The 27,361-nt window shown below is 39.1% G+C and overlaps 1 protein-coding gene across 1 annotated transcript in view; it reads left to right on the top strand.

Annotated features, from left to right (window-relative positions):
- The window catches only part of CTNNAL1 (catenin alpha like 1), a 54,849-nt gene that overhangs the window by 17,405 nt on the left and 10,083 nt on the right, over positions 1-27,361 (top strand). The window contains exons 3-12 of the mRNA XM_090274530.1: positions 1,115-1,302; positions 2,981-3,100; positions 5,588-5,677; positions 6,734-6,904; positions 10,016-10,216; positions 12,083-12,169; positions 15,527-15,685; positions 17,411-17,503; positions 20,900-21,050; positions 26,358-26,395. Of these exons, the coding sequence (XP_090130656.1) occupies positions 1,115-1,302; positions 2,981-3,100; positions 5,588-5,677; positions 6,734-6,904; positions 10,016-10,216; positions 12,083-12,169; positions 15,527-15,685; positions 17,411-17,503; positions 20,900-21,050; positions 26,358-26,395 (1,298 nt within the window). The remainder of the gene's footprint in view (positions 1-1,114; positions 1,303-2,980; positions 3,101-5,587; positions 5,678-6,733; positions 6,905-10,015; positions 10,217-12,082; positions 12,170-15,526; positions 15,686-17,410; positions 17,504-20,899; positions 21,051-26,357; positions 26,396-27,361) is intronic.

The raw sequence follows: 27,361 nt of genomic DNA, 5'->3' as shown, positions 1-27,361 counted from the left end.
CAAACCAGCTTGTCAAGAGGAGATCGACTTTTTTTCTGCCACTAAGTTATTGTCTGGGCACTTAAACAAAAGACATTGCATAATGCAATGGACAATTCAATAGAAAATGTAGAAATGATCTTCATATTACTGTTTCTTATAGCAACCCTTAATTAAAGCAAGAGCAGAGTCTTTTAACGAAGGGCATCTGGAGTCCCACTCACCTTATTGGCGTTGTAGTGTGTCACTGTGTTCAGTGTAGCGGGAGGAAAGAGACATGGTACCCTGACCCAAGTAGACTGTGGCTGGTACTCCAGAAGTACTAGAAACCTGGGCAGCTCCATACACGAGTCTTAGGAAGCCAGCTGATGTCTCAGGCTCCACATCTTGTGTCTTCTCATTTGACGTGTTCTTTCTCATCTTGAAAACTGCGTCTTAGACACACTCAGGTAGGAGAATGGAAAGGTGTCTCCTACAATTGTATAATATGGAAGCCCTGTTTTCCCTTAAGATGGACAAATTTAAGACTTAAATCACTCCTGAAATGTTTCTAGCTCAATTAACCCATAGTAATCATTTTTTCTTCTGGACCTTAAATGGTATAAAATAGTGATAAAGAACTAGGTCTTTGGAGTCAGACTGCCTGGATTTTAGTCCCAACTCTTCCACTTGCTGGCAATGTGGTATTGGGCAAGCCAGTAAACTTTTTAAAGCTCAGTTTTCTCATCTATATAATAGGGATAATGTTAGTGTTTATAGAAGTGTTTTGATATAAAGCATGTATGCATTTGGCACATAGGAAGTGTTCAGTAAATATTAGTCATCATTATAATTATTATTTTTTCCCTTTTTTCCCCCATGTTAAACTCTTTCTTTGTGTTTTTACTTTTTACTTGGCTACCAGTCAAGTTTTATATTTTATATGAGAGCTCAATAAATATTCGTATTTGACTGACTTTGGGTTTTGTGTTAAGGTCCAACACTAGCTAGTTACACATAAATTAAGAATGACAACCATGAGGCCGAGTTTCTACCCATTGTGCACATGACCTTCAAGATGAGAGAGAAGTCTGGATTTTAATTTCAAGTGTGTCTTGTTGCCAATTTGACATCTGTCCCTTGCCTTTTTTGTTAGGAGAAACAATTGCAGCACTTACAGATGTAAGCAGCTTGAATCACCCAGAATCTGGTGGCCAGATCACAATTTTTACAGACAAGACAGGAGTTATAAAGGCTGCAAGATTACTTCTTTCTTCAGTGACAAAAGTGTTGCTGCTGGCAGACCGAGTGGTCGTTAAGCAGATAATAACATCGAGAAATAAGGTACTTCCCTTTCTGGTGTTTCCATACTTAGTCTTTCAGGGGTGCTTAAAAAAATTGTTTTTAAGGTAATTGCAGGTAATTTGTCAATGCTTGTCTATTTTAATTGTTTAATTAACAATTTAATTCTATAATAATTGTTTAATTATAACTCTAATTGTCTATAGCTTGAGAGTGGTATTTTCTGTTAATTCCTAAATGATGTGTATACTGGGCCTAAACTTTTTCTGAGAAAACTATTATCTGCGCATTGAGGCTTACTAGTGAAAGCCTTTTATGTGTACAAATTTGGAAAGGAAAGCTGAGCACCATGACAGATGTATGTAGTAGAAACCTAATTGATAAGAAACACTGAATTCCTCAGTGCCTTTTCCCCCAAATCAGAGGGTAACAATTTATAAACGTAAGAAAACATTCAGTCACCTGAAACCACATTTATCCACACTATAAAGTCTCTCTATGCAAAGTTCCTGAATATTACCGAATAATGACAAAACTTAGAGAATAGATTTAAACTCTTCCCATGTTTCAGATAATGGTGTTCCTTGGTCATCCGGGAAGCATGGTGTGTACAATCACTCTTTCCCTGGGTAATTCACTGGGCAAGGATGAGGGCAACTGGCCAGGGAAGGGACAGTCCCCACAGAGTTTGGGGACAAAGCCACCTGATGAATGTTGAGTGAATCAGAAGGTAAGATTAAAGAGAAAAAGAAATTGGAGAGGTGAATGGATCGGGCAGTGCTGGAGGAATAAGAAAGACCTCCTCCCCACCCCCTCTTTGAAAGACAGAGGTTCTGCTCAGGGGTGGTGATGCCTTATCTGCGCTAGTCACCGGCACTTCCTGAGCTGCCAGGGCAGATTAACACGCCAAACATCCATCATATCCTCATTAAAAATAAGTAAACACAGGATATCTGTGTTTTCTTTACCTATCTGGGTCTGACTAAAACTAATCCAGTAGTGTTATTTTAGAGAAAAGTATTTGAAACTATGTTTCACGTCTATTTACTTCATTTCTAACGTCAAGAATACGCATGACATTTTCTGTTGCCTTTACTTGGAGGTTCATGCTCTCTATTCACCTCTGGCTGCCCAAAGCTTCTTGGCAATGAATTTCTTTAACACAGGCAATTTCTGACCAATCCACACCCTTCTCCTGTTCTTGAAGTCCCCAAATCTCCCTTGCCACTTCTCACTCTGCAGATACATTCTTTCTACTGTCCTAAGAAGAATGGGGTTTCCCAATTCTGGTTAACTGAACCTTCAAGCTTCTGAGTACCGTCTCTTATCCTCACCCCCTTCCTGGGCCTCTGAAGATTCGATTACCTTAGTCCTGCCCATGCTCACCTTCTCCAGAATTTGCTACATAAATGATTTCTTCTTTTGTGTATTTACTTGTATATGTTCTCATGTATATTTAGTCATTTCTTTTCCTTTTTCCTTTTAATTTCCAAATAAGCCCATCTCCCCATCCTAAAAACAAATCATCCCCTAGATGATTCTAACCTTTGAATCTGCTTCTGCTTCTCTGAGCCCTGCGTCCCGACCTCGTCTCAGACTCCTCCTTCTCAGCTCTCCCCTAGAACTGAAAATTTATCTTTCTTCCCACTCTCCACTCAGCCTTGACATCTCAGACTCTTTCACATCTACACCAGATAATAACATATTCTCCGTTTTGCAGGTTCTTGCAACTATGGAAAGACTGGAGAAAGTGAATAGCTTTCAAGAGTTTGTCCAAATATTCAGTCAGTTTGGAAATGAAATGGTGGAGTTTGCACATCTAACTGGAGACAGACAAAATGTATGTGTTTACCATATTTTAAGGCTCTCAAATACATGCATACTTCTCTTTTGCACATGTAGCAGTTATTTGTTCCCATCTCACACACTGGGAAAGGTCATACTTGCCTTCAAGGCCCAACTCAAGTACTTCCTCTTTTGTGAAACTTCCCATTTGACTTTTCAGCCAGGTCTTAGGCAAATAAGTCACATACATTCTTGACAGTATTTTGTTATATATCTGTTATTATTCTTTCTGTAATTTTTATATATTATTCTGTTATATCTTTCTGTAATTATTCTACATTAGATTAATAGTAATAATGCAAGCCATTATTTATTTGCATTGGCTGTGTGTTAAGCACTTAATATCCATGAGCTCATTTAATTCTCAAAACATCCCTACAGAGTAGGTGTTGTCATTGCTATTGCACATGGGAGGAAATTGGATCTGAGAGGATAATGAACTTTCTCAAGGTCACTCTTCTAGAAGATTGAACTAAGTTATGTCTGCTTACAAAGCCTATAGGTTTCAAACTGAGTTATGATATTAGTTCTTTATTGATCTGTTCCCCAATTCAGTCTATAAGTTCAGAAGTTGAGGAAGATGGAAGACCACATTATATCCAGGATTGACTTTCACTTGTTGGGGTATTTGTACATGAGTCTACCTTGTCAGCAGGTTAAATATATAATAATTGACCTTTTCTTGAGGTGCTTTGGAATAGTCTCATAGGCTATAGTATGGGGCATGAACTTCCTTGGTTGTAGCTAGAGTTGGGAGATGGACATTGTCCTGGAAAGTGGCAGACTAGATCGGGATGCCTCACTTAGTGCTTCTTGGGCCATCTGGGGTTTATGGAGGCCCCTGTTTTGTCCTGTGGACTAGCTCTCTAAGAGATTGGGGTGCCATCTTTTCCATCACCATATAATACATGCGATCATGGGTGGCTTACAAGTGTTACATATGCCATACACGCTTAGTGCATTGTCAGCTAGACCCACAGGTTGTTTTGCAAAATGTCCTATTCAGTATGTCAAAGACAAAGTGGAAATTAGAAGTGACTTTGACTTTTAGTTTTGATAGATACTCATGATGGGTGATATTCCTATGTAGGACACAGTCTTTCGGGATGTAACCTTGTGAACTGAATTAACTTTTGATTCCTGGGGAGTTCCTTTTCCATTAAAGAAAGCTATATTGGGATGCAAGTGAATAAGAGTGATATTATAGGGATAACTTTGAATCTACTATACACATTTACTAAAACAAATAAAAGGTACAGCAGTCCCTCTCTATATTGTGGTTCACTTATCGCAGCCTCACTCTATCGCGGGATTTTAAAAAATATTATATTTAATTAGTTATTATGGGTTTTTTGCTATGTTGCGGGATTTTGCGGTACTGTATATGTATGTTGTTAAAGTTACATAGGTTTAAGAGTGTAGAATAAATGTAAGGTTTCTACTTTGTGGGGGGCGTCTAGAACGTAATACTCATGATAAATGAGGGAATACTGTAAATCATTCTCCAACTTTAGGTCTCTGTTATTGTAGGAAAGGATTTTTCAGCCAACTCACAAATGAACAAAGACAGACTAATGTGTCAGTGTCCATAAGTACAATTTTATTGGAACACAGCCATGCTAACTTGTTTATGTCTTGTCTGGGACAGCTTTCACACTGCAGTGATAGACTTCAGTAGCTGTGACAGAGACCATATCCTTCAGAAAACCTAAAACTTTTAATATCTGACCTTTTATTGAAAATACATGCTGACCTCTGATTTAGATGGTCATGACCAAATTGTTATGAGGAGTATTTCGTTCCAGATTTGATGAGCCACATTCAATACTTCTGTGATAGCACCCATGCCATCAAGGGCTCTGTGAGGAAAGACTGTAAGAAAACAATTCAAAATACAGTTCTTGCTTCAGAGTTCATAATAGTTGGGGGAGATTATACACCCACAAAACATCTTAAGAACATTGCAGAGCAGCATGTTGGTTAAGTTAGGACGAACAAACCACACATTGAGATGAGTAAGTACTTAGATGGGATTAATCAGACAAGGTCCCTGAAAGAGTGGACTTCTAAGTATATATTTTGAAGGAAATAATAACCCATAGATGCTCAGTAAGTCATCACTTTCATTTAAGAAAAGCATGGGGTGGCGATTTCTGGTTGGGAGTGAGGTGTGTCCACCGGGTACAAGATGTCAGGTGTGGCAGGCGACCGGAGCGTGAGCCATGCGGCAGCCTCTCCCTGGGTCTCAGTCCCTGGCTCTGCCGCCCTTCATGAGGGCAGCTGTTCGACTCAATCCCCTTCATGTATTTAGACTGAAAAGGTGACATTTTATAAAACTTTACTCTGTGTCTTTTCACTCTTGTCACGTTTTCAGCCATGCTCCTTAACTGTTGAGTACGGTCATTGCTGAGTAAGTGATTTTTCAAGAACTTGGACTGCTCACATGGTCCCAGACTGCTCAGCGGTTCTGTTTCCCTTTTAGGATCTGAAAGATGAGAAGAAAAAGGCGAGAATGGCAGCAGCGAGGGCAGTGCTTGAAAAGTGTACCATGATGCTTCTTACAGCTTCGAAGGTAAGAAAACCTTTCTTTTACTGTATTGTAAGTTAATTAGAGAACCCGATTAAGTGCATCTAATTTACATATTTTACATGTTTTAAAAGATTGGAGTGATAAATTAGAATATAGGCCCTCATAGTTTGAATCTCAGTTATTTTTTTAGCAAGAATGCTGACTTTCTTCCCCGGTTCCAAACAGCAATTACCCTACGAGTCAGCTTTGCTTGAGCAACTAAGCAGAAGATGGTGTGTTAAGTGCCAGGAGTGGGGGCCTGCCTCACATGGTCACCGCCTGCGGGGCTTGGCCAGTCTCCTTGCGGAGCCAGCACACGTATCTCTAGCACAAGCTAGGCAAGTTAGAATCTGTTAAGTAACAGTGGAGTATTAAGTCAGCCCTTAGTTTGTTTATTCTGTAAATTCATATCTCTAATCCCTTATCCAACTTTAAACACAATTGTCAATCAAGAGCTTGTAATTCCAAACAGCAGTTGGCCAGCAAATTGGTACAATCCGAGAATTAACTAGTAAACATCGTGGTAGCAGTCTGTTTAGAATTGCCTTTTCTGCTCAGAATGTTTACTCTGCGGGGATCCATAAAGCCACAAAAACAGATCTCACTGGAGCCCACTTGGAAGCCTCTGGTTCTATCTAGGCCCTTGAGTAGTTTTTCATTTATATCACTTTTTAGAAGTTAAAGATACAGCCATAGTCATGTACACTTATGTCTTTTACCTCATTCTTTTATAGTTCTTGCACATGCAAGGCAACATTTAAAAATCTTTTTAATCGTGGTAAAGATAAGATATAGGTCCCCCCCCCCCCCCAATTTTACGTAAACGGATTATTGAAGTATAAAGATATAGTTTTGCACTCTGCCTTTTTCACTTAACCTTGCTATCGCTTTTTACTCATCCTGCTTCCACTTTTAGTGAGGAGAAGCAGCTGGGTGAGCCAGGGACCCGGGAGATTTTGGTAAAGAACCATTTTTATTAGCATGACATGTTCTCTGTAAGATTTTGTGTGTTAGGATATGGATCAGATCTTAAAATAAAAAGCTTCAATTGTTTTGAAGACCTGTCTCAGGCATCCCAGCTGTGAATCGGCCCATAAAAACAAAGAAGGCGTATTTGACCGAATGAAAGTGGCACTGGATAAGGTAATTGAAATTGTGACTGACTGCAAACCCAAGGGAGAGACCGACATTGCATCGATCAGTATTTTTACTGGAATTAAAGAATTCAAGGTAAGAATAAAAAGAATATATCTCGATTTTTTTTCCTTTCCATTTTAAAGGAGCATTGCTATAGGTAGTGTGTCTTTATTTTTGTGTAATATTTTAGAATAGATGCTTCACTAAAGCAGATGTTTCTCTTTCAAAAATGCCACAAGGTACAAACTTAATAATGAGTAACTTTTGATTTAGTGTGGTATGTACCAAGCACACTGGTCTTGGGTTATAGTAGCTACTCTGGCTCTGGTTAGCCATATGGTTTACCTGCAGCCTCCTGCCACCTGTTTAGAAGCATGTCCCTAACCACGGCTTTGGAGCAGTGCTCTACCATTCATGGATGATGACAAACAGCAAGTCATTTCTGCTGGAATTCCGCTCTTCCCTGTGCTATAGGATTCATATTTGGAGATGGTAGTAGTAGTAATAGTATTTATTATACTTCATATTTAAAAATGAACAGTTATACATGCTAACAATTATTGAGCACTTACTCTGTGCCTGCCCTGTTCTGAGTTCTTTAAATGTATGCATATGTGTAATTCTCACAAGAATGATTGTTATCATTCCCATTAGACTGTTGAAGAGACTGAGAAGCAGATTTAAATGTACTTGCCAGCTAGGAAGTGCCAGAGTTGGGATTGGAAGTTAGGAAATCTGACTCTAGAATCCCCATCATTTTAGGGCAGAACTTCTCATCAGACGTCAGAGATGGTGAAGATACTCTCTGAGTGAGAGCGTGTCTGAGTCAGGAGGGCCCCGGGAAGTCATCTGGCACAACCCCTTAGTCCACAGATGGAAGAACTAGGGCCCTAAGAAGTTCTCTAAAATGCCTGAGGGTTCCCGCCTCTCTGATAGGAAGGGCTGTGACAATGATGGCATTGTTTTCATCTTACTGTACTTTGACTTTTCAGGTTGATTGTTCTGTAATTTAGTTGTAATTCCAGTTTGGTCCTGGGAGGAGCTGAGTGTGACCTTCATCTACTCAGCCACCATCTTGGCTCCTCCACTTTGGCTTTTAATCATGTGAAGTTCTAAGAAGGAACATGGGGTGAAAGAACCTTTATTTTTAGGGACTATGCTTTTAATAAATATTATTTAACTTCCTTTTTAGGTGGGTATTATTATACTCACCTTTTTTTTTAATTAAGATTTTTTAATTGTTATTCTATTACAGTTCCAGTTTTTCCCCCTTTGCCCTCCTCCACCCATTCCATCCCCTGCTCCCACAGTCAATCCCCACCCTGTTGTCCATGTCCGTGGGTCATTCATACGTGTTTCTTGACTAGTCCCTTTCCCTTCTTTCCCCCCTTATCCAAGTCTCCCCTCTCCTCTGGTCGCTGTCAGTCTGTTCCACGTTTTTGAGGAGAAAAGCTAGTAAGTGATGGAGACCTTCTTTAAAAGCAGGACTCTTTAATCCCAATGTCCATAGCAGGGATCTTAGAGATTATTTTTCAATCCCCTCTTTTTATCAAGGCTGAGGGGGGAGATGTCAAAGGTCAGAGGATAATGAGGGAAGCACGTAGGGTTACAGCCAGCCAGGCCTTTTGCCCCTCGATGCTGCATTTCTGGCCAGGTTAATGCAGGCAGTGCCGCACCTGTCGCCATTGCCGACGGCTCCAGCCACTGACCTTGTCACCGCCAGGCATTCTGAAGGGCAGAACTATTGTGAATGGACTCAGTTTCACTACCTGTGGTTCTCTTTTTGGCATCTTACCTTTTTTTGGATGGAGAGTATAATCTGTAGAAGGAATACATTTACTGTATTTGGTTCTGTATGTGGACGAATTTTCTGAAACCATAAAAGTGAATGGTCTTCAAAGAAATAACTCGCCTAAGTTACTGTTTAGAAACACATCATGCTATCTCTAAGAGGAAAATAAAAAACCTTAAAGTAAATGGTGTGGTCGACATGGATGATGTTGTAATTCTGTTCAATCAAATCCTTATTGTCATTTCCATGCCTCAGTTTTATCCATGTTCTTTCCTAGCTTAAAAAAAAATCCTGTCTACATACGATGGAGTGATGCTGAAGACAACTTGGGCCAGGAGGAGAAGGGGCAGCAAGCAGCCCCCTGTGGCCTCTTGGTCTTCCTAAATCTTAATATTTTCATGGGTCATGTGTAAGGATTACCTTGAAATAGGCTTTGTGAAAGGACTTTAAAGCCCTAAATGAATATAAGCCATTCTTCTCAGCACCTTTATTGTGACTACAGTCATGATGGTCACCTCTTACTGCCTCCTGGCCCAAGTTGTTTTTGTGATTTATTTCATGGCCTAGAGTTTATAGAAGGTTGAAGTGGTGTAGCGTGTCTTAGAAAACTGAGAGAGGAAGATTGCACCAGCAAACACGTGTCTGTCACATACTGAGGGAACTCTAAGTACCAGATGGCTGAAGTGAAAGTGGGGGGAGGGGTGAGACAGACTATTAAAGAGGTATGTAAAGGCAGGATGCTAGAAGGTTTTGTGTTATACTGTAGAAGTTTGTGCTTGATTTTATAGGTGGTGAGGAGCCAGTTAGAGGGAGGTGGCAAAATCAGAAGCTTTACCTTTTAAGAAAGATTAAACAGGCCCCCTCGTAGAGGATATTTTGGTCAGGGAGGTGCTTTTGGGCACATAAGACAGAATATAGGGAGACCAGCAAGGCGACTGGTCGACTTTTGCTGAATTAATTAAGGAAAAATCAGTGCCCTTCCCAGCCCTTCCCGTACCCACCACCTTCCACACCCTTCCCCTGGGCTCAGTACACATTCATATTTGGGTGTAACATTTCCTAGGACTTTGCCTCAGCGATTTCTCAGATGCAGATCCTTTAACCGGAGGCTGGTTCATTTTCTCTACCAGTTGCTACATGATAGTGCTCTTTCTGCCTTGGTATTCACTGATGTTACAGGAATGCTGCAGTAACAGCTATTGGAATGAGGCTCTGTGTGGCCACTGGTGCCTCTTGAACGACGTGTCCCCCTGGGTTAGTGGAGAATAGAGTTATCACTGGCGGCTGCATTTCCTCTGAGCCTGCAGACAGGGAAAGAGACTGCTAGTGTCTTCCTGGGCCCTGCTGGAAAGTGCAGTCCATTTTAGTTAGGTGGGAACATTTACGTGGGTGTGTGACCTTTTTGTTGTCAGATGAATATTGAACCTCTTCGGGAGAATCTTTATTTTCAATCGAAAGAGAATCTTTCTGCGACGTTGGAAGCCATCTTGGAGCGTACAGAGGACTTCACGGATTCTGCCTACACCAGCCACGAGCACAGGGAGCGCATCCTGGAACTGTCAGCTCAAGCGAGGAGGGAACTCCAGCAGCTGGTTTCTGTGTGGATTCAGGCTGTAAGAACCCATTTTCATCAAAGTCAACTTTATGTAATGGCATTTCCCCTAAAATTTTGAGAGATGTGGAAGTGAACACAGTCACCAAGAATATGACTGTCTCATTCCATGTCTCCCTCCTACTGGGCCCAGCACTCACAGGACTTGGCATTTCTAGGCCCATCTGGGTTCTGTGTCCCTGCCACCATCCCTAGTTCACCCTGTCGTCCCTACTCTTCCTCCAAACTCACCTCTGAAATATTCCTCCCCAAAATGCTTCTGGCAGGGGAAAAGTTTTTCATTCTTGTACAGATTCCTGGTCTGAGATTGGTGGGCAGCCTCTTAAAGGGCCTCACGTAGGCTGCTGGTATGCATAACACATGGGCGGTCATCTGGCAAGTGTGGTAAAGGCTGATAGCAGTGCGACAACACGGAAAGCATGTACCCAGTTTCCTGCAGAGTGTGGATTCCAGCTTGAGAGACCAGAGGCCTGACCTGTCTCTGGACCCTTTATTTGTTTCTTAGACCTTGGCTATGTCAAAATAGTATTTAACATGTTTTTCAGCATGTAGTATGGCGAGAACAAACCTGGAAGTCTTACACCAAAGCTTTGACAGTAAAGATGAAGAAGAAGGGAACATGTGGCTGAGAGTGTACTGAAAAAACAGAGTTTACATCCTTGTTAGTAAATTGATTTATGAATGAAGAGTAGATAGGAATCACAGGTTTCTTTCATATTTTCTTGGCATCACAGCATTACAGATGCTCATAATTACGGGGAAACGTAACTTAAAGTGGTGTCAGGGATAAAAACAATATTTTGCATTTCATTTGAATTACCTATGTGATATCTAATCTAAAGTATAGATTGCTTCGGTGTTACATTTGAAGCCCAACATTCAGTGAAAAGAGTTTCTGTAAGGAAATGCTGTTTGTGCTGGGAATCTGACTATATCAGTACTTAAATTTGCAATTAGCACCTTTTACATATTTCACAAGCACTCAGATCTCCGATTCTGCATGCCAGATGTATTGTTCATTCATTCCTTTATTTCAGCGGTTGTTACCAGGCACTGGAAATCTAAAGATAAGGAAGGAGATCAAATCTTTGCCTGCAACAATTTTGCAATGTAGAAAAATGTGGGAAGGGGTGAGGCAAATATTAAAAGCTTTGTAAGTGTCCAGAAAGAATGTATAAATTGTGTGTTGAAAGAATTTGAAGGAGGTTGGATTTTTATGTAGGGAAAGGAACCAAGATGGCTTCTTGAAGATATTGACATTTTACTTTGATTTACTCATTCAAAGAACTGAATATCTGCTCCTTTCCATTTGCTGTGCCAGGTATTGTGGATTCAGTGGTGAGCCAAATAAATGTGATCCCAGCCTTCATGGAGCTTACCAAGGCCTAGTGGGGAAGATAGACATTAAACAAACAAACAAACAAAAATAAAAAAGTAAATATGTAATGCCCGACTAGGATGAGTACTTAGGGAAAAGGTTAGAGTGGGTAAGAAGAGGGTCTAGTTTAGATTGTGTGATCTGAGAAGGCCTTTCTGAGGAAGAGACATTTATGTAAGGACTTGAAGAGGAGTGGGGTTTTGGTTTTTAACTAGGTTAAGAGGGTTGAGATGAGCATTCCAGGCATAAGATAGAATAGTTTAGTTTTAGACATGAGACATTTATTAAAGAAAGTTAGATTTTAGAAGATATAACTAAATGTTTAAAATTCTATCTTCTAACCATAAATAGCTGAGTTTTTAAAGTCTACTTTTCTTACAGTGCACAGAATATTAAACATTTATTATAATTTGTAGTTCAAGTAAAATTGGAGTTACAGGATGAAAAAGATGAGCTAACCATACATATATACTTTTTAAAAATTTTTAGCAAAGCAAGAAAACAAAAAGCATTGCTGAAGAACTGGAACTCAGTATGCTGAAAATCAGTCACATCCTCAATGAACTTAAGAAAGAAGTAAGTATTATTTGAAATTTAGGCTCTTTTAAATCTTTGTGAATTTTCATGTTGTGTATGGTGTGTATGAAATGCATAAATATTAGTATGTCCCTGTGTGCAAAAAATGATTTCTAAAGTTTTCTTTTGAAGCTACCATTTTATTAGTGCCATCACTCTCAAAGCTTGTACGTGAATGTTCATGGCAGCTTTATTTATAATGGCCCCAAACTGGAAACTACCTAAATTTTCATCAGTGGGAATTGATAAATGAATTTGGGTATAACTAAACCAAATATTATTCAGCAATAAAAGGAACACTATTGATATCTAAGCAACAATATGGATGTCACACCCTGACTGCATAGCTCAGCTGGTTAGAGCGTTGTTCCCATGTGCCAAGGTTGTAGGTTCAATTCCCAGTTGGGGCACATGCAGGAAGCAACCAGTGAATGCATAAATAGACGGAACAACAGGTTGATAGTTCTCTTTCTCCCTCTCTCCGTCTTCCCCCCTCTCTCTAAAAGCAATTAAAAAAAGAAAAAGAATAGGGACGCCACAATGTTATACTGAACATAAGAAGCTGGAAACAAAAGAGTGTGTGTGAATGTCTCTGTCTCTGTCTCTTCTCTATCTCTGTTTCTCTCTCTGTGTGTAGCTATATGTATGTCTCATTACACAGATAGATGTAGATACAGATATATAGGTATCTGGAAGAAATTCTAGAGAAGTCAAACTAATTTAAAGTGACATAGATCAGTGGCTTCCTGGAGTCAGAAGCTGGGGGATTTTACTATAAAGAAAACTCTTGGGGGTATTGGAAATGTAAATACTGATTGTGGTGGTAGGTGTATATGTTTGTCAGAACTCATCAAACTGTCCTCTTGGTACATTTCATTGTTAGAAATTCTACCTTGATAGTGTAATTTTTAAACAATGTTCTTTTGGTTCCCTAAATGAACTTGGTCCTCCCATGACTTACTTGGTCACTCTCAGGTCACTGGAAGTCACTTTAAGTAAGGGGTTTGCAAACTATAACCAAGGCTGCCTGTTTTTCTAAATAGAGTTTTGAGGGGACACAGTCCTGCTCATTTGCTTTTGTCCACTGTTTTTTGTTTTTGTTTTTGTTTTCACACCAACAGAAGAATTGGGTAGTTGGAATAGAAATTGTGTGGCCTGAAAAGTCTAAACTATTTACTACTTGGCTCTTTACAGAAAAAGTGTGCCGATCTCTGCTTTACATCATAAAACACAATCTCAGTTCAAAACTGAGAATGTTCACTCCAACCTATTAATCGTTATTTCAGTTGAACTTGTCTCCGCCCGGTCCCCCAGCCCCAGTGCGAGCTTTGGGGAAAGCGTGGTCTCCTGTCTCCTGTCCACGCCCCTCATCCCTCATGACCTGGTCTCTGTGGCTAATCTCTGCCAGCTGTGGCGGGGGGAGAGCAGACAGGAAGTGGGCAGGCGGGAAGTTCTTAATGACTGGCGCCCTGTAAGATGCCCGGGGCTGAGTAGATATTTAAAGCTGACACTCTCTTGCTGATACTTGAGTGTATTCTTCAGAGGCGCTCCTGCGGTCCCCCTCCGCTCCCCTTACTACAAGTCCCATGTCACATCGCCCCCTCTCCTTGGCTGTGCTGGAAGGTGGGACTCACAGTGAGCCCCATCAGCTCTCCAAACAGACCCTCCTCACAAAAACGTCTCCTCTCCCTCATCTCTAATTTCTTGATTCTATTATAGTTTTGAAGTAGGTCAAGGGGTCGAGAGAATGAAATTGGGTTTGGGATGTTTCTTTTATAAATAATATACATGGTGATCTCTTTAACATCTTGGTACTGAGCGCTATTGAAACCTTTATTTTAACATCCTATCAAACATAGAAGGATATGGTTTTCTATGGTTTAAAAAAACCCTACCTATTTTTCCCAGCCTGTTCAATTTTAACTAAACTGTTGTTGAAAACGTAACTATCCAAGAACACACAATCCTTCGGAGATAGCGTAAGTGGTTTTCTTACCTCTGAAATGGGTGTAACAACACGTGCCTAGAATTTGTGTTGGAATTCAGGGAGATATTGTCTATAAAGCTGTTAGTACATTGCATGGAGCAGGAACTTTGTGTGATTTACCCTTCTTCCCTTAGAGTTGCTAATGAGTTGTCTCTGTAACCATTTGTAAAATTTACGTGACCTTGGACAAGCAAGCTACTGGACCTGTTTCATGGTCCCTAAAACAAACGACTGGCATTAAGTATTGTCAAAGGCCCTGATGGCTCAACAAAATCTTTGAAACTTTTTATGCAGTATTTTGTTTCTAAAAGAAAGTGCATTTTAATGTCTTTGTTTCTGACTGTAATTATTCTCATTTGATTGCATGAATGTGAACTACCCTATTGTTAGTTTTGTAGAAAGTCCTATAATTTGAGTTGACATTGGATTACTTCCAGGAAAAAAAAAAATCACTTCATTCAAATTGGCTTAATTCAAGGTCAGATTTTTCTGGGCACGGTGTTATTAAAAATGATCTTTCTGCAGAACCCTAAAATAACCTGCCACATTATTTTTTTAAAGGCCAGGATAAGGAAAAGATTTGAGAGTTAGTAGTACCCACAGATATCCAGTGTGAGTGAGCCATGCTTAAAATCCACTCCCAAGTCAAATATAACCTTGGGGATTTTGTTACCGTTTTATGTATTGTTTCTCCTGTGACCCAAGAGTTAAAGAGTAAAGTTCTGGAAAACAACTATAGATAGACTGTAACCCTGCTCAGGGAAGGGGTCATGTCCTACTTGTCATGCATGTCCGGCCCTAATCCAGTGCCTGCCTTGATGTAGGTACTTAATAAAATTCTGTTGAATAGCCAATTGATGGAATCCCACGTGGATACTTTTTCAAGAGTCCGATTAAAAAAAAACTTACTCTTGATCGCAAAACACTAATTGATTTCTTTCTTAATACTTTGAATACTACCCTGTTAATACTGTTCTATTCCTCAATGACTTTAAGGGTAGCAGAAGCATTTTTTTTTTAAGGTAAGAGAGAAGCCATGTGGAAAAGAGCTGATTGGTAGAATGATCAAGGGCCCAGGCTCTTCTGCCAGGATGACCAGGTCAATTTTTACAGACAGCGCTACTGCCAACACAGGGGACTCAGAGATGTTGATATCATTCCTGCCCTGGGGACACCTTCCAAGCTCCCCAGATCTACACATCTGCTTCCATCACTATGGGGACCTTTACACTTTCCCCTAAAAGCTTCAAGTGGGACTGTGCTGAGGTTGCTACTCCTTGGTTTTTAAAGTGATTCTGAGGGGGCTTGGTCCCCAAATCTCATGGTTTGTTGTCTTTTCTTTCATCACCCTTCACCCCCCGCATCTGCAGCTTCATAGTACAGCAACCCAGCGGGCGGCGGATCTGTTAAAATACCATGCTGATCACGTGGTTCTAAAAGCATTAAAACTTACTGGGGTAGAAGGAAATTTAGAAGGTTTGGCTGAATATGCCTGTAAATTCTCAGAACAGAAAGAACAGCTTGTCGAGGTGAGTAATCGGTTTACTTGTTAAAGAAATGGTGGTATATTGATAGCTGTACTATCATCAGGCAATCTTAATGCAAATACAGTGTTTCGTTAACTTACAAGAGCATTTTCTCTCCTTCGTAGTTTTAAAGGTCTTATGTTTATCTGTTTTGTCCTTACAACAGTCTGGCTTCTAAAACAAAACAACCAAAATTGCTAGAACCCACAAATGTGTTTCTTAATCTTTTCCTTATTCTCTCAGAAAGATTAGACTTTGGGGAGTGCAATGGAGATACACTGTATAACCTTGTTTCTGTTGGAATCTCTTGAGTCTCAGTGGGAAAGAGATGGTACACTCAAGTTAGGATAATTTAAAGAGGGTTTAGTAAAGGAGCTATTTACAACTGCATAGACAGGGTGGGGGAGGGAACCATGGGAGTGCAGTAACTGGGCTTAGTGACAGCAGAGCTGGTACCAGCCCTGAGACCAGTTGACAGGGGAGTGAGTGGTTACTGGAAACTAGAAGGGCATGGAGTCTTCCAGAGACACGCAGAGAGGTAATTTTAGGACTAGACACAGAGACAATCCAAGGTGACCCTGCAGGGAAAGAACATGTGAATAAAGGCCCTCACTCTTCTCATCGCTGCTAGTCTATTGCTGGGGCTTCCCGTTGGCCAAACAGAGCTGCAGACCACATAGGTCAGAAGGAGAGTGGATACGGAGGGTCAAACAGAAGACAACCAGTACAATATACCTTCTCTGAACCTCTCCTGTTCTTCTCAAATCTCTGTTATGCATTACTGGTGCTTTGCCTGCCACTTCTGTTATCATTTCAATTATTTATTGATATTCTAAGCCTTCTACCTATTGAGGATGTCAGACGTCTGATCTGCCAGGCAAAAATATACTTAACCCATATATACCTTCTATATAAAAGGTATACCTTAGCCAACATGCATATAAATGCACAAATATGAAACATCTCGCTATTTCCAGATTTTCTAATAAGCCCTGATCACCAAATCTCAAAGACTAACGGTTGAAGGAACCTTTAGATCAACTGTACTAGCTTCCTCTCCTTTAATTATATCTGAAAACTACTAACAAGCATTCTTAAAATGACTGTGGATACATCTTCTTTTAAGAATAGTTTTGACATTGTTTTGCTTATAAACCAAATATTATGACTGTAAGCAAACTTGTTAATTATAGGAATCCTGCAGTAAATCTTTGTAAAGGTGAAAAAATATTTTTTCTAATTTTCTGTGGTAAGCCTCAAGGTTTTTAGTAATTTTCACTGGTAATGGCTCTCTGCTGATTACAGTTGGTCTTGCCTAGTTCAGTGTTAACTCCAGTGAAAGATGTGTTAATTGACGATGAAGGAAAATGGTTACTGTTGACAGAAAGAATGTGTAGCTTTTAGTAATTGATCTAGTTTAGCCAAGAGACCTTGGGCAAGTCACTTCTCTGAGCAAAGTATACATAAAATGTGTGGGTACTGCTAGATCCTTTCCAGATTCCTCCTGGTTCTAACAGTCTGTGACCACCTTGCCATGATTAGATAGGAAGTAAAAACAATATGCTGTACTTTTATTTGTTTTTAGAGAGTATTATAATTTCTCCTTAGTGCAAAAATCTATTTTTATAGGTTTCAATCTGTTAGTGTCTTTATGAATTATAAAATGACACTATGTCTTGTGAAGAATGAGATTGTTGGAGGTTGAACTGTCGAAATGTTTTCTTGTAGACCTGTCGATTGTTGAGACATGTATCTGGGACAGAACCTCTTGAAATAACCTGTGTACATGCAGAGGAGACGTTTCAGGTGACCGGCCAACAGGTATGATCCACAGCAGATTGTTTTTTCTACATTAAGTCATTGTCTGAGTGTCATAACAAGTTGTGTGGAAGGAAGATATAAGTGGTTCTGCATAACTACAGGCCGGGTCTACCCAGAGAAACAAAGGTAATGGGATTTTCCTTGGTAAGTGCTAGAACATAGCTGACATTCCATTGGGCTTTCTGGTCATCTGCCAAACTGGAGATTGGCCCATTAAATTAACGACCTAGTTTATATCTGTTTTAATGAAGCTGTTTACAGTGTGGGTTGTTGTAACATGTTTGAAAAGTAAGCTGGCATTATGTAATAAGCCCTAAAAATATTCACACATTTTGACCCTAAGAACATAAGGAGATCAAAAACAAGAAAAACAAAACGATGTTTGGTACAATATTACTTATAATAAGATTCAGTTGGAAGCAAAATAGCTATCTTACGTTAGGTTAAATAATAGGAATTAAAATAACAATAACTAGAATGAACAACATTGAAATGTGTTTTGTTAAAATGTTAGGTGATAAAAGTAGAATATAGATTTGTATACTATACTTGCTATTATATAAAATGACTATATATAAGAAAATGACTGGAAATATGCAGAAATGAAAGTTCTTTGCGAGAACCATGATTTTTTTTTCCTAAATTTTCTGTAGTAATTTTCAAAGCTTTTTAAAAATTGACATCCCATTTAATACCATCCTTGTCAAGTCAATCTAAGGAAAAAGTGAGGGACAGAATTTCCTTTCTAACCCCCAAAATACAACTTACCAGGTGTTCTTGTTTCATTCATCATGGTCAGCCAAAAAAATTTACTTTCTTCTTAAATTTATTTTAGAGAGAGAGGGGAAGGGAGAGAGAAACGTCAGTTTGTTGTCCCACTCACGCATTTATTGGTTGATTCTTGTATGTGCCATGACTGGGGATCGAACACTCAACCTTGGTGTATCAGGATGATGCTCTAACCAACTGAGCTACCTGGCCCTGGCTTCCTTTTAATTGCAGTAGTGGAGATCGATGTTAAGCCCCTGGATTTATAGTTGAGAACAGTGAAAGTGGCCTGGAGACAATGGTGGTATGTGCCCTCCAACAGAACCATGTTGGATGTTGGAGGGATGATTATAAGCTCTCCTGTGGAAAGCAGTGTCAAAGGCTCACCATGGAAGCAGGAACTACAGTACCTCCTTATATGTGAATTGTTGACTATGAGGAGGTCAGCGCCCCTAAACCCTGAATTGTTCAAGGGTCAGCGAGATATGAGTGATTGTCACCAGTGATCATCTGGTGAACATTTTATTACCAGAGAATCTCTGTTTATTGGAGGAAACCAAGGCTTCCACATGGGCTTGTCCAGTTGGGAGCCATCCTACTTGCCTCAGCGAGAGTGTGTTGCAGTCGAACTAAAGGGCTTGGCCCTCCTGCTATATACAGTCAGCTCTTTGGTTGCAGTTCTCTGTCTACTGTTTATACTGTAGCAGTGATATTAGGAAAAGCCAGATTTTCTTCTCCAGGCTGGTGATAGAGCCTGTTCTCCAAATTTTGTACCTTGGAGGCTTTTTCTGTTCCTATCACCTCAGCTTTTACCTGGTCTTCACCATCTGTCTCACAAGGGGATCATTTAAGGAAATAGAGCATGCCTCTGGGTTAATTTATATTTATTTCTGCATATCTCTGCTTTAGCAATGTCATTTTTATACTTATTTAAAATGTTAGATCACACCCAGGGCACAGTTGAGCAGTTGGCGCCCTGCGCAATGGCTCCTGGTGGAGAGGGCAGCAGTGCTGAAGTCTAGCTTGTAGCCTGCTGGCAAGCCATGTACCCACCTTCCCTGAAGATAGGGAGCTGTGTTCTACTCATAAGGCTACCACCGGCTTGTCAGGCCCTGTGCCCATGGGGCTGTGCCACTCCAGAGGAGCACCTGGTTCTAATTCTCTCAAAGGTGGCATACCTGTGATCATGTCTGTCTCTGACAGCTCATGAGCAACTTCCTCTCAACTCAGAGTCCAGTCCGGTCCTGCTGTGTGTGTTTCCCTGTCACATGGCTACTGGTGACCTTCCTTTCTTTTCCTATGTCAGTCCAGTCACACTGGCCTACTGGCTGTTTCTCGAATACCCCAGAAATGTTCCCGTCTCACCCCACACCACTTTCCCTGTTTCTGTGGCTCCTTTGTCTTTGTCACTGCTTTGCTTATATGTCATCTTTTCACCAATCATCTCATACCCTCTCTCCGCCTTACCCTTTATTTTCTTACATAACATTTGTCATCTTCTAAAATATCTTATAATTTACTTGTATTTTTTCAGTTGTCTCCCCACATTATAATGTGAGCCCCATGAAGACAGGGACATTGATCTGTGTCACTCACAGCTGTTTCCAATGGGTATACTGGCTGGCACATAATAGGTAAATGAATAGCCATATCAGTAAGTTCTCACTAAACGTTGTCGATAGGTTCTCTGCCTTTACGTGAAATAAAATTATATGTAACAGAACCAGTTTGACCATCGGCTAGTTGATATAAACATGAGTTAAGTTCTTATGGCATCTCATTAACATTATAACGAAACAACTTTGAATGAAACAACCTATTTTGAGGACCTGCTGTATTAGTTACTTGGTATCTCTGAGCCTCAATTTCTCCAGCTCTAAAATGGGAAAAATGCTTATTTGAGAAGAGTAGTATTCTGTTTGTGTGTTTTTGAGGATTAATATTAATGTATCTCAAGTAGCTAATATAATATCTCAAGAATATATCTACAATGTACTCATAGGTGTGTGCATATTTTACTACTAGTACCATTACCACTATTACTACCTACCTATTACAACCACCGCCACCACCACTACTTTCTAGATACAACTACTACTGCCACTAATACTGTTACAAATACTGCTATACCACCAGTACGACTGCAAACACCACCAATGCTGCTACTGCTACTACTTCTACTATTACTACCACTACCACCATCACTGCTACTTCCATTACTACTACCACTATTGCTTACCTACTGTATTACTACTACTATTGTTACTATTACTATCTCTTCTACTACTGTATTCAGTACACTCTTTGTTGTCTGAGCATAACTTTGAATTATGCTGTGGAAATAACTGTTGAAATAGAGCTTTCCTTGAATAAAGGTAATTGTTCCCTGAATAAAGGTTTGTGTAGGATAATGCATACTGTTTGTCTATAGATGAGATTATAAGAAATAGTAAGTTTTGTTCTACCATGTATCTCCACATTGCCTGACGTGAGGCTTATGTATGGAAATTACTTCACAGATGTTTTTTGAGTTGCTTTGGACAGTACAGACTTAAGTTTGGTTTCCAAGGTGATTCTAAGAGCTAAGATTTTGAAATTCACACCTGTGTTTATATTGTGTTTCTTTAGATAATTTCTGCTGCCGAAACATTAACATTACATCCATCTAGTAAAATTGCTAAAGAAAACCTAGATGTATTTTGTGAAGCTTGGGAATCTCAAATTAGTGACATGTCAACATTGCTTAGAGAAATCAACGACGTGTTTGAAGGAAGACGAGGTGAGAAACCATATATTGACATATATTATTATTTTAATGTAACTCTATTAGTTTTTGAATTTCAAACTTTAGATGTGAAATAAGTTATTTTGTCATAAACTGAGTTATTTTTATGGTAGAGTATCTCCTCCCAAAATTATGAAAATAGTATTTTTCTTTTATTTAGTATCTAAGCAGTAAAGTTTGTTGTACAACAGTGTAGTAGATGTCTTTGAATTAATATTAACATTCTCATTTTCCTATTGAGAAATTAAATAATTGTATATTTTTTCTAAATTGCTTTTTAATTGTAGTACAAATTTCTTCTTCAACACAGTAATTATCTGACTTAATCCTACTAATTTCATAATGAAATGAATGTAGTTATTTGATTTTTGAATTGCTTTCCTTCCACTTGGATGGAATCTTTTTCCTTGATGACTACATAATCTTGGAATATTTCCTATGGTGGGTAAGTTCATTATTTCTACAACATGTAGAATAACACTGTACAATGTGCAGGAAGGCATCATTTTAACTTTTTATTTTAACATCACCTGGAAATTTTGTTTATTTTTCATTGTACCGTGTGTCCTATGATTTATATTTGTGTTTTTATATATTTTTCCCTTCAAATGGCTTTTGTTAGTGTCAAGCATGCTTAGTTTTCTTAAGTAAAATAATATTTAAAGTCACGATATCAAATTACACAGTTTTACTGAATATGAACTTTTAAACATTACTTGTTTTTTAAAATATTCATTTAGAACAGCGGACATGCTTTAAAATCAGGGAATGGCAGACTTTGTAGATATAACATAACTTGTAAAGTATAATAAATTTTACCATGCTTCCACATTTAAAGATTTCTGGGATAGCGGGTCTGAATGGCATATCATTTTGACGCTTTGATAAAGTATTTATAGTTACATGGGTTTTTACATGAGGCAAGTTTCATACATTAAAAGGTAAAATGATGTAAGTGGCCCGCATTACGGAAGAACGATCACTTAGCCACAGGACTTGTTTAGGGGCAGGAAGAGCAGCAGCCTCACCAGTATTTCCTAGCTCTGGCAGCGATCCAGAGAGACCAGAGTTGAAACAGGAAAAATCATAGACTTAGTTTTGGATTACATGGTCGCTGTTTCTTTTCCTTTCAAGCTGGATATTTTATAAATGACCTCTTCTTTAGGTTTGGGTAACCTATCCTAAGAACTACCTTAACCTCCTTAGGGCTGAACAGAAATCCCTCTTTAGGAGGGAAAACCTCTACCGCATTCAGTCAGTGAGACACCCACTGTTGAACTGGTAAAGACCTCAGAAAACATCATTTTGTGGGGTTAATTGAGATAGCGTTGGCTGATTTCTTGTACTGCCTTTCCTTATCCTTGCTATTTATCATGAAGCTCATAAGAATAGCTCTTAACACGAAGTCCAGCTCTGAGTTAGCCATTATTGATGGGGCTGAGTCTAGTGTCATGCCACAGTGTCACTCTTCCTGTTCTGTGTGGTTTTGACAAACCTGCCTGTGACCTTGCCCCTGCCCACTGCTTGCCATACAAAGGACAGAGTGTATTCTTCCAATCCTAACTCCTCTCAGCTACTCTTATAACTCACCTTATAACTATTATCGAAAAGCCTTTGCTGTATTCTAGCCACTTTAGTTCTACTCTGCATATCTTGACTCTGAGAACTGGGAAAATTCTCAGATAGGTTTTTAAGTATCATTTAGCCAAAAATTAAGTGGCAAACAGCATGCTAAATAATGAGAAGGAGCCATTAGTGTTCTTATATTTGAAGTCAATCTGAGAGTTGGGTCATTGCCTTCTTTACTCGAGACACTCAAACTTTACGATAGGGCCTCCTGGGATTGTTTTAAGAACTCAAGAATCAATATTTGTCTTTGACCTTTTTGTCTTTTTGCCCACACCTCCAGGGAGGCCATGGTCTTCATATTAGAAGGAATGAGGAAAAAAAAAACCTTTCCCTTATTGATGATCATGTATCAGCATTGAGACCTTGAGGTTATTTTAGACAAATTAATATCAAAAAGAAGCCTTCTCCCATAGTTTGCAGACTCCCTCCCCCCTTTAAGGAAGCTGAAGTTCCTTCATTCTTTCGGACCCATCTTACAGTTCACATGACTGAGCTCAGTTTTTAAGGATGCGTGTGGTAGCCCTGTTTCACTTGGCAGGTGGAATGCATGGGGAGTACAGGAAGAAGAACATGCTTGTGCATAAACACAAGCTTATCTGGGGGATATAAGTCTGGAACAAGGGAGTAATCCATCTATACCAGAGATGATGGGGTGATGGTAGTAGAAAAGGAAATAAGAGGACTGATAGGAGAATAATTTTACAAATAATATTGGTAGGATTTGGTGATCAATTGCAGAAGTAAGGGAGGGTTTGAGTTTGACAACTGGGTTTGGATTACACTATTTCAGTACTACTCCTGAGATTTGGCAATAATCTGCCTTTCCTGCAGTGGTTAGGGCTTCATTTTCAGTGGGTCTTGGAACATGGATTTTTTTTTTTTTTAATTTTTTTTTATTGATCATGCTGTATAAAGCCCCTCCAGCACCCCAAAAAGCTAACTGAACTTCTAATAGGAAATAATGTAGCACATCTTCAGTGAAATGATGAGGCTTATATGTCCTTGAGGAATTTATTTGTAGAGATGCTGAAAAGCTCTTGAGTATTGAAAATGAGAACAGTGCTTCTCAATTAGGTTTGCATAAAAAGTCATTTTGGTACTTTCATAAGATGAGAGAGGCTTTGGAACTTAATTTATCTTGAGATATAAACTCAGAAGTAAAGATGGCCCAATTGTGGTTTTGATTTAGGGAGTATTAGACAAAGGATTTAGTGCTTTGAAAATAATTCTTTAAATCTAATATCTGTACCAAGTATGTTTCCCCCAAACATTTGTTTTTTCCAATTACTTCTAATGTTTGTAACATATTTTCATCAGAGACAGAAATTATTTGTTTACACTACCTCTTTAATTTGATATAATAGCTAAATAAAATTGCGTCAATATATTCTTGCTCTGCTTCGAATCAATGACAATAATTAGACTTGTATGGAAAAAAAACAACTATAAAATTATAAAATGATTCAGATTCATCTTTTTTTGGTATTTTATCAAGTTGGTTTTATTAGAATTGGGGAAAAGAGGGACAACTTTGCCTACGTAGCATTCGGAGAAAGACCAATTTCGCAATGATGTTCAAATTTGTGAAGTGTTCTGTGTCTAACTGAAGGCTGGGAATAGGGAGCAAAACAAAGTGGCCGTGAGAGGGCCACAGGGAATGGAGCTGCCAGGTGACTGAGAACTGGTGAGGGGTGATGGTAGCAGACCAGACTACGCAACGGCTCCTTTTATTGCGTTTATTTCTTCCTACCTCTGGTTCTTTTAACTCTGTTGTACCTCGGAGAAATAAGAAACACTGAAACAACATTTCAGGGTATGGGATTGTTCACCTAAGCTAATTATACTTAGGTAACGATTACACCCTCTTCTCTAGCCTATTAAGACCACTTTTTAAGGGGTATTATGGACAGCATTCATGCTTTGAATTAGGACAGATAGTGAATTTTTAGGTTCTGAGTGACCTGAAGACAGCCTTCTGTTAGTCTTTTCACAGCTAAATCAGGCACTTTTTACATCAGGGTTGGGAAATAAGGCATGGAAATTACGACTTCCTCTTTAGAGTTGTGTTTTTCTCTCACAAGCATGAGACCAGAAAACCATCAACAAAATTCCCTTACAATTCTGATGTTACAAAGAAGTGATTTGAATCACAGAGCTATGCCCAAGTACCATTAAGGTGAACCTTCATGATAGTTCATCTTCTAGATCAGCACTGTGCAATGGAAATACAGCGTAAGCCACATATGTAATTTAAAATTTCTAGGAGGCACAAGAAAATTTTTTTAAAGAAACTGGTGAAATTCATTTAAAAAAAAATATTTATTTGTTTGTTTATTTATTTTTAGAGACAGGGGAAAGGAGAAAGAGAGGGAGAGAAACATCAATGTGTGGTTGCCTCTCACTCGCGCCCCCAACTGGGGACCTGACATGCAACCCAGTCATGTGCCCTGACTGGGAATCGAACCAGCAACACTTGGCTCCCAGGCCGACGCTCAATCCACTGAGCCACAGCATCCAGGGCTGAAATGCATTTTAATAATATTTTTATTTAACCTGATATATCCAAAATGTTATTTCCATTTGTAATCAGTATTTAAAAATTGAGGTCTTATACATTGTTTCTCTATATTAAGTCTTCAAAATCTAGTATGTGTTTTACATTTACAGACACACATCTCATTTCATTCACATTGGCCATGTTTCAGTAGCTTAATACTGCAGTCACATGTGGCTAGTGGATTTCACATTCAACAGCACAGTTCTAGATGAAATTTTAAATATGTTATGAACAGGTTTGCCCTGTTCATGTAATAGTCATTCTATAAGGAAGGGCATGATTTAGTGTTTTTACATATTATTGGCTTTGATTAGGTGGAGCCATGTGAAATTGCTGTGTTTATATTTCAAAGTAGTTGAGTGTCAGTACTTTTATATGGTTCCACCTAATATATTATAGCTGAACACACATTCCTTGAAATCAATAGATAGTTACTGTTCAAATCTTATCTTGAATTTTTACTCCAGATATAATAAAAGTAGCTTTAAAAAAAAAAAAGGATCATTCATTGTAAGCTGACTTTATACATGACCCCGAAGCTGGAAAAATGAAAGGGCAGGGGTGAAGTGGGCGTTACACATCTCCTCCTTTTCCTTAGCAGTTGTGCTTCCTGCCCCGTGTTAATTCCCAGCCAAGAGACTGTTATTTGTTATATTTCTTCTTCCTATCTGGACTCCTGAGTTGTCCTCTTCCCTGACTGGGAGAATATGTGCGTAACTGTAAATGATTTGGTCTGGTACTTGCAGAAAAGGAAGCAAGCACCAATGACTGGTACTGATAAAAGAAGAATCGGGTTTCATTAGAGGCAGGCTGCTGTGAAAGCATTCACTAGGAATGGAAATGGTTGTACATGTAAGTAAATGTCAGTGAGATATTTTGCCTTTCTGCCATTTGGTTGGAGGAGGTAGAGGTTGGCCAACATAGGTGCCTTATAGAGATACAATTGCTGACAGTCTTTGTGTTCACCAAATTGCAATTTTATTTCTGAATCATGTGCAATTAATGGGAAAAGATTATAAAAACTAATATACTGACATTCCTGTTTATTTAAAAATATTTTAAAATTAAATGTGAATAATAGAAAATTTGTTTTAAGTTATATATGTTGTTCGTAGGAGAGAAGTATGGCTACCTTTCACTTCCAAAGCTAACGGTGAGTAGAAGAGTTTTGTACACTTCAGAATGCTTTGATTCAGACTTCAAATTATGTTCTTGCTGCCTGTTGCTACCCCCCCTCCAATATTTGACATTAAAGAAAATAGAATATTAAATGTTATTTGTTCATAGTTTATATTCTTTTTTTATTGTATTTTTCCATTACCATTTAGCTCCCTCTTCACCCCCCCTTTCCCCATCACTACTTTATTGTACAGGTCCATGAGTTCTTTTTCCTTTTGGCTCGATCCCTCCACCCTCTTACCTTCCTCCCATAGCTGTTATTCTTTTTTTGACCATTGTTCGTTTGTTTATTTTTTGCTTTATTTTAATTGTTGACACTATTGCAGATGTCCCCATTTCCCCCCGCCTTTGCCCACTTCCACCCAGCCCCTGCCCCACTTCCCTCAGGCCATCACCACACTGTTGTCTGAGTGATGCATGTATGTTCTTTGGCTAATCCCTTCACCTTTCATCCGGTCTACCTCACCTGCTCCCCTCTGACGGCTGTCATAGTAGTTACTCTGGATAACAATCTAGTTGTAGTCTATGCTATGCCTATTTGTGTTGGGTTTCGAGGGTTGAGAGAATAGATAACAGGCTGTATGATTAATAAGAAGCCATAATCTGAAGTCAGAGGTCTTTTTGTTTATATCTTGGATCTAATTCACAAGGTCATGTTGGAATCATTTTCCACAAGCTAGGGACTTTCTTAACATTTCCTGCCTTGATGAAAATATGCCATGCTATTTGTATTTAGAGACTGGAAATGTATAGCTTTATGTAACTGAAGCTGATGTATCTGACTACATTCCAAAGTAGTGTCCACTAGATGGCAAACTTGGTTGCATTATTAAGTTGGCTTCTGTACCTTTTAAGGCAATTCTCTTCCTGTCTTCATAAAGCACTTTAATAATAATTTGTAAAAGTAAAACTAAAAATAATGAAAAATACAACTCAATTT

This window comes from Furipterus horrens, unplaced genomic scaffold (assembly GCF_987537825.1).
Source record: "Furipterus horrens unplaced genomic scaffold, mFurHor1.1.pri manual_scaffold_4, whole genome shotgun sequence".
NCBI lineage: Eukaryota > Metazoa > Chordata > Mammalia > Chiroptera > Furipteridae > Furipterus > Furipterus horrens.
Note: the sequence above shows the minus strand (reverse complement) of the source record. Positions and strands in the feature narration are given on the sequence as shown.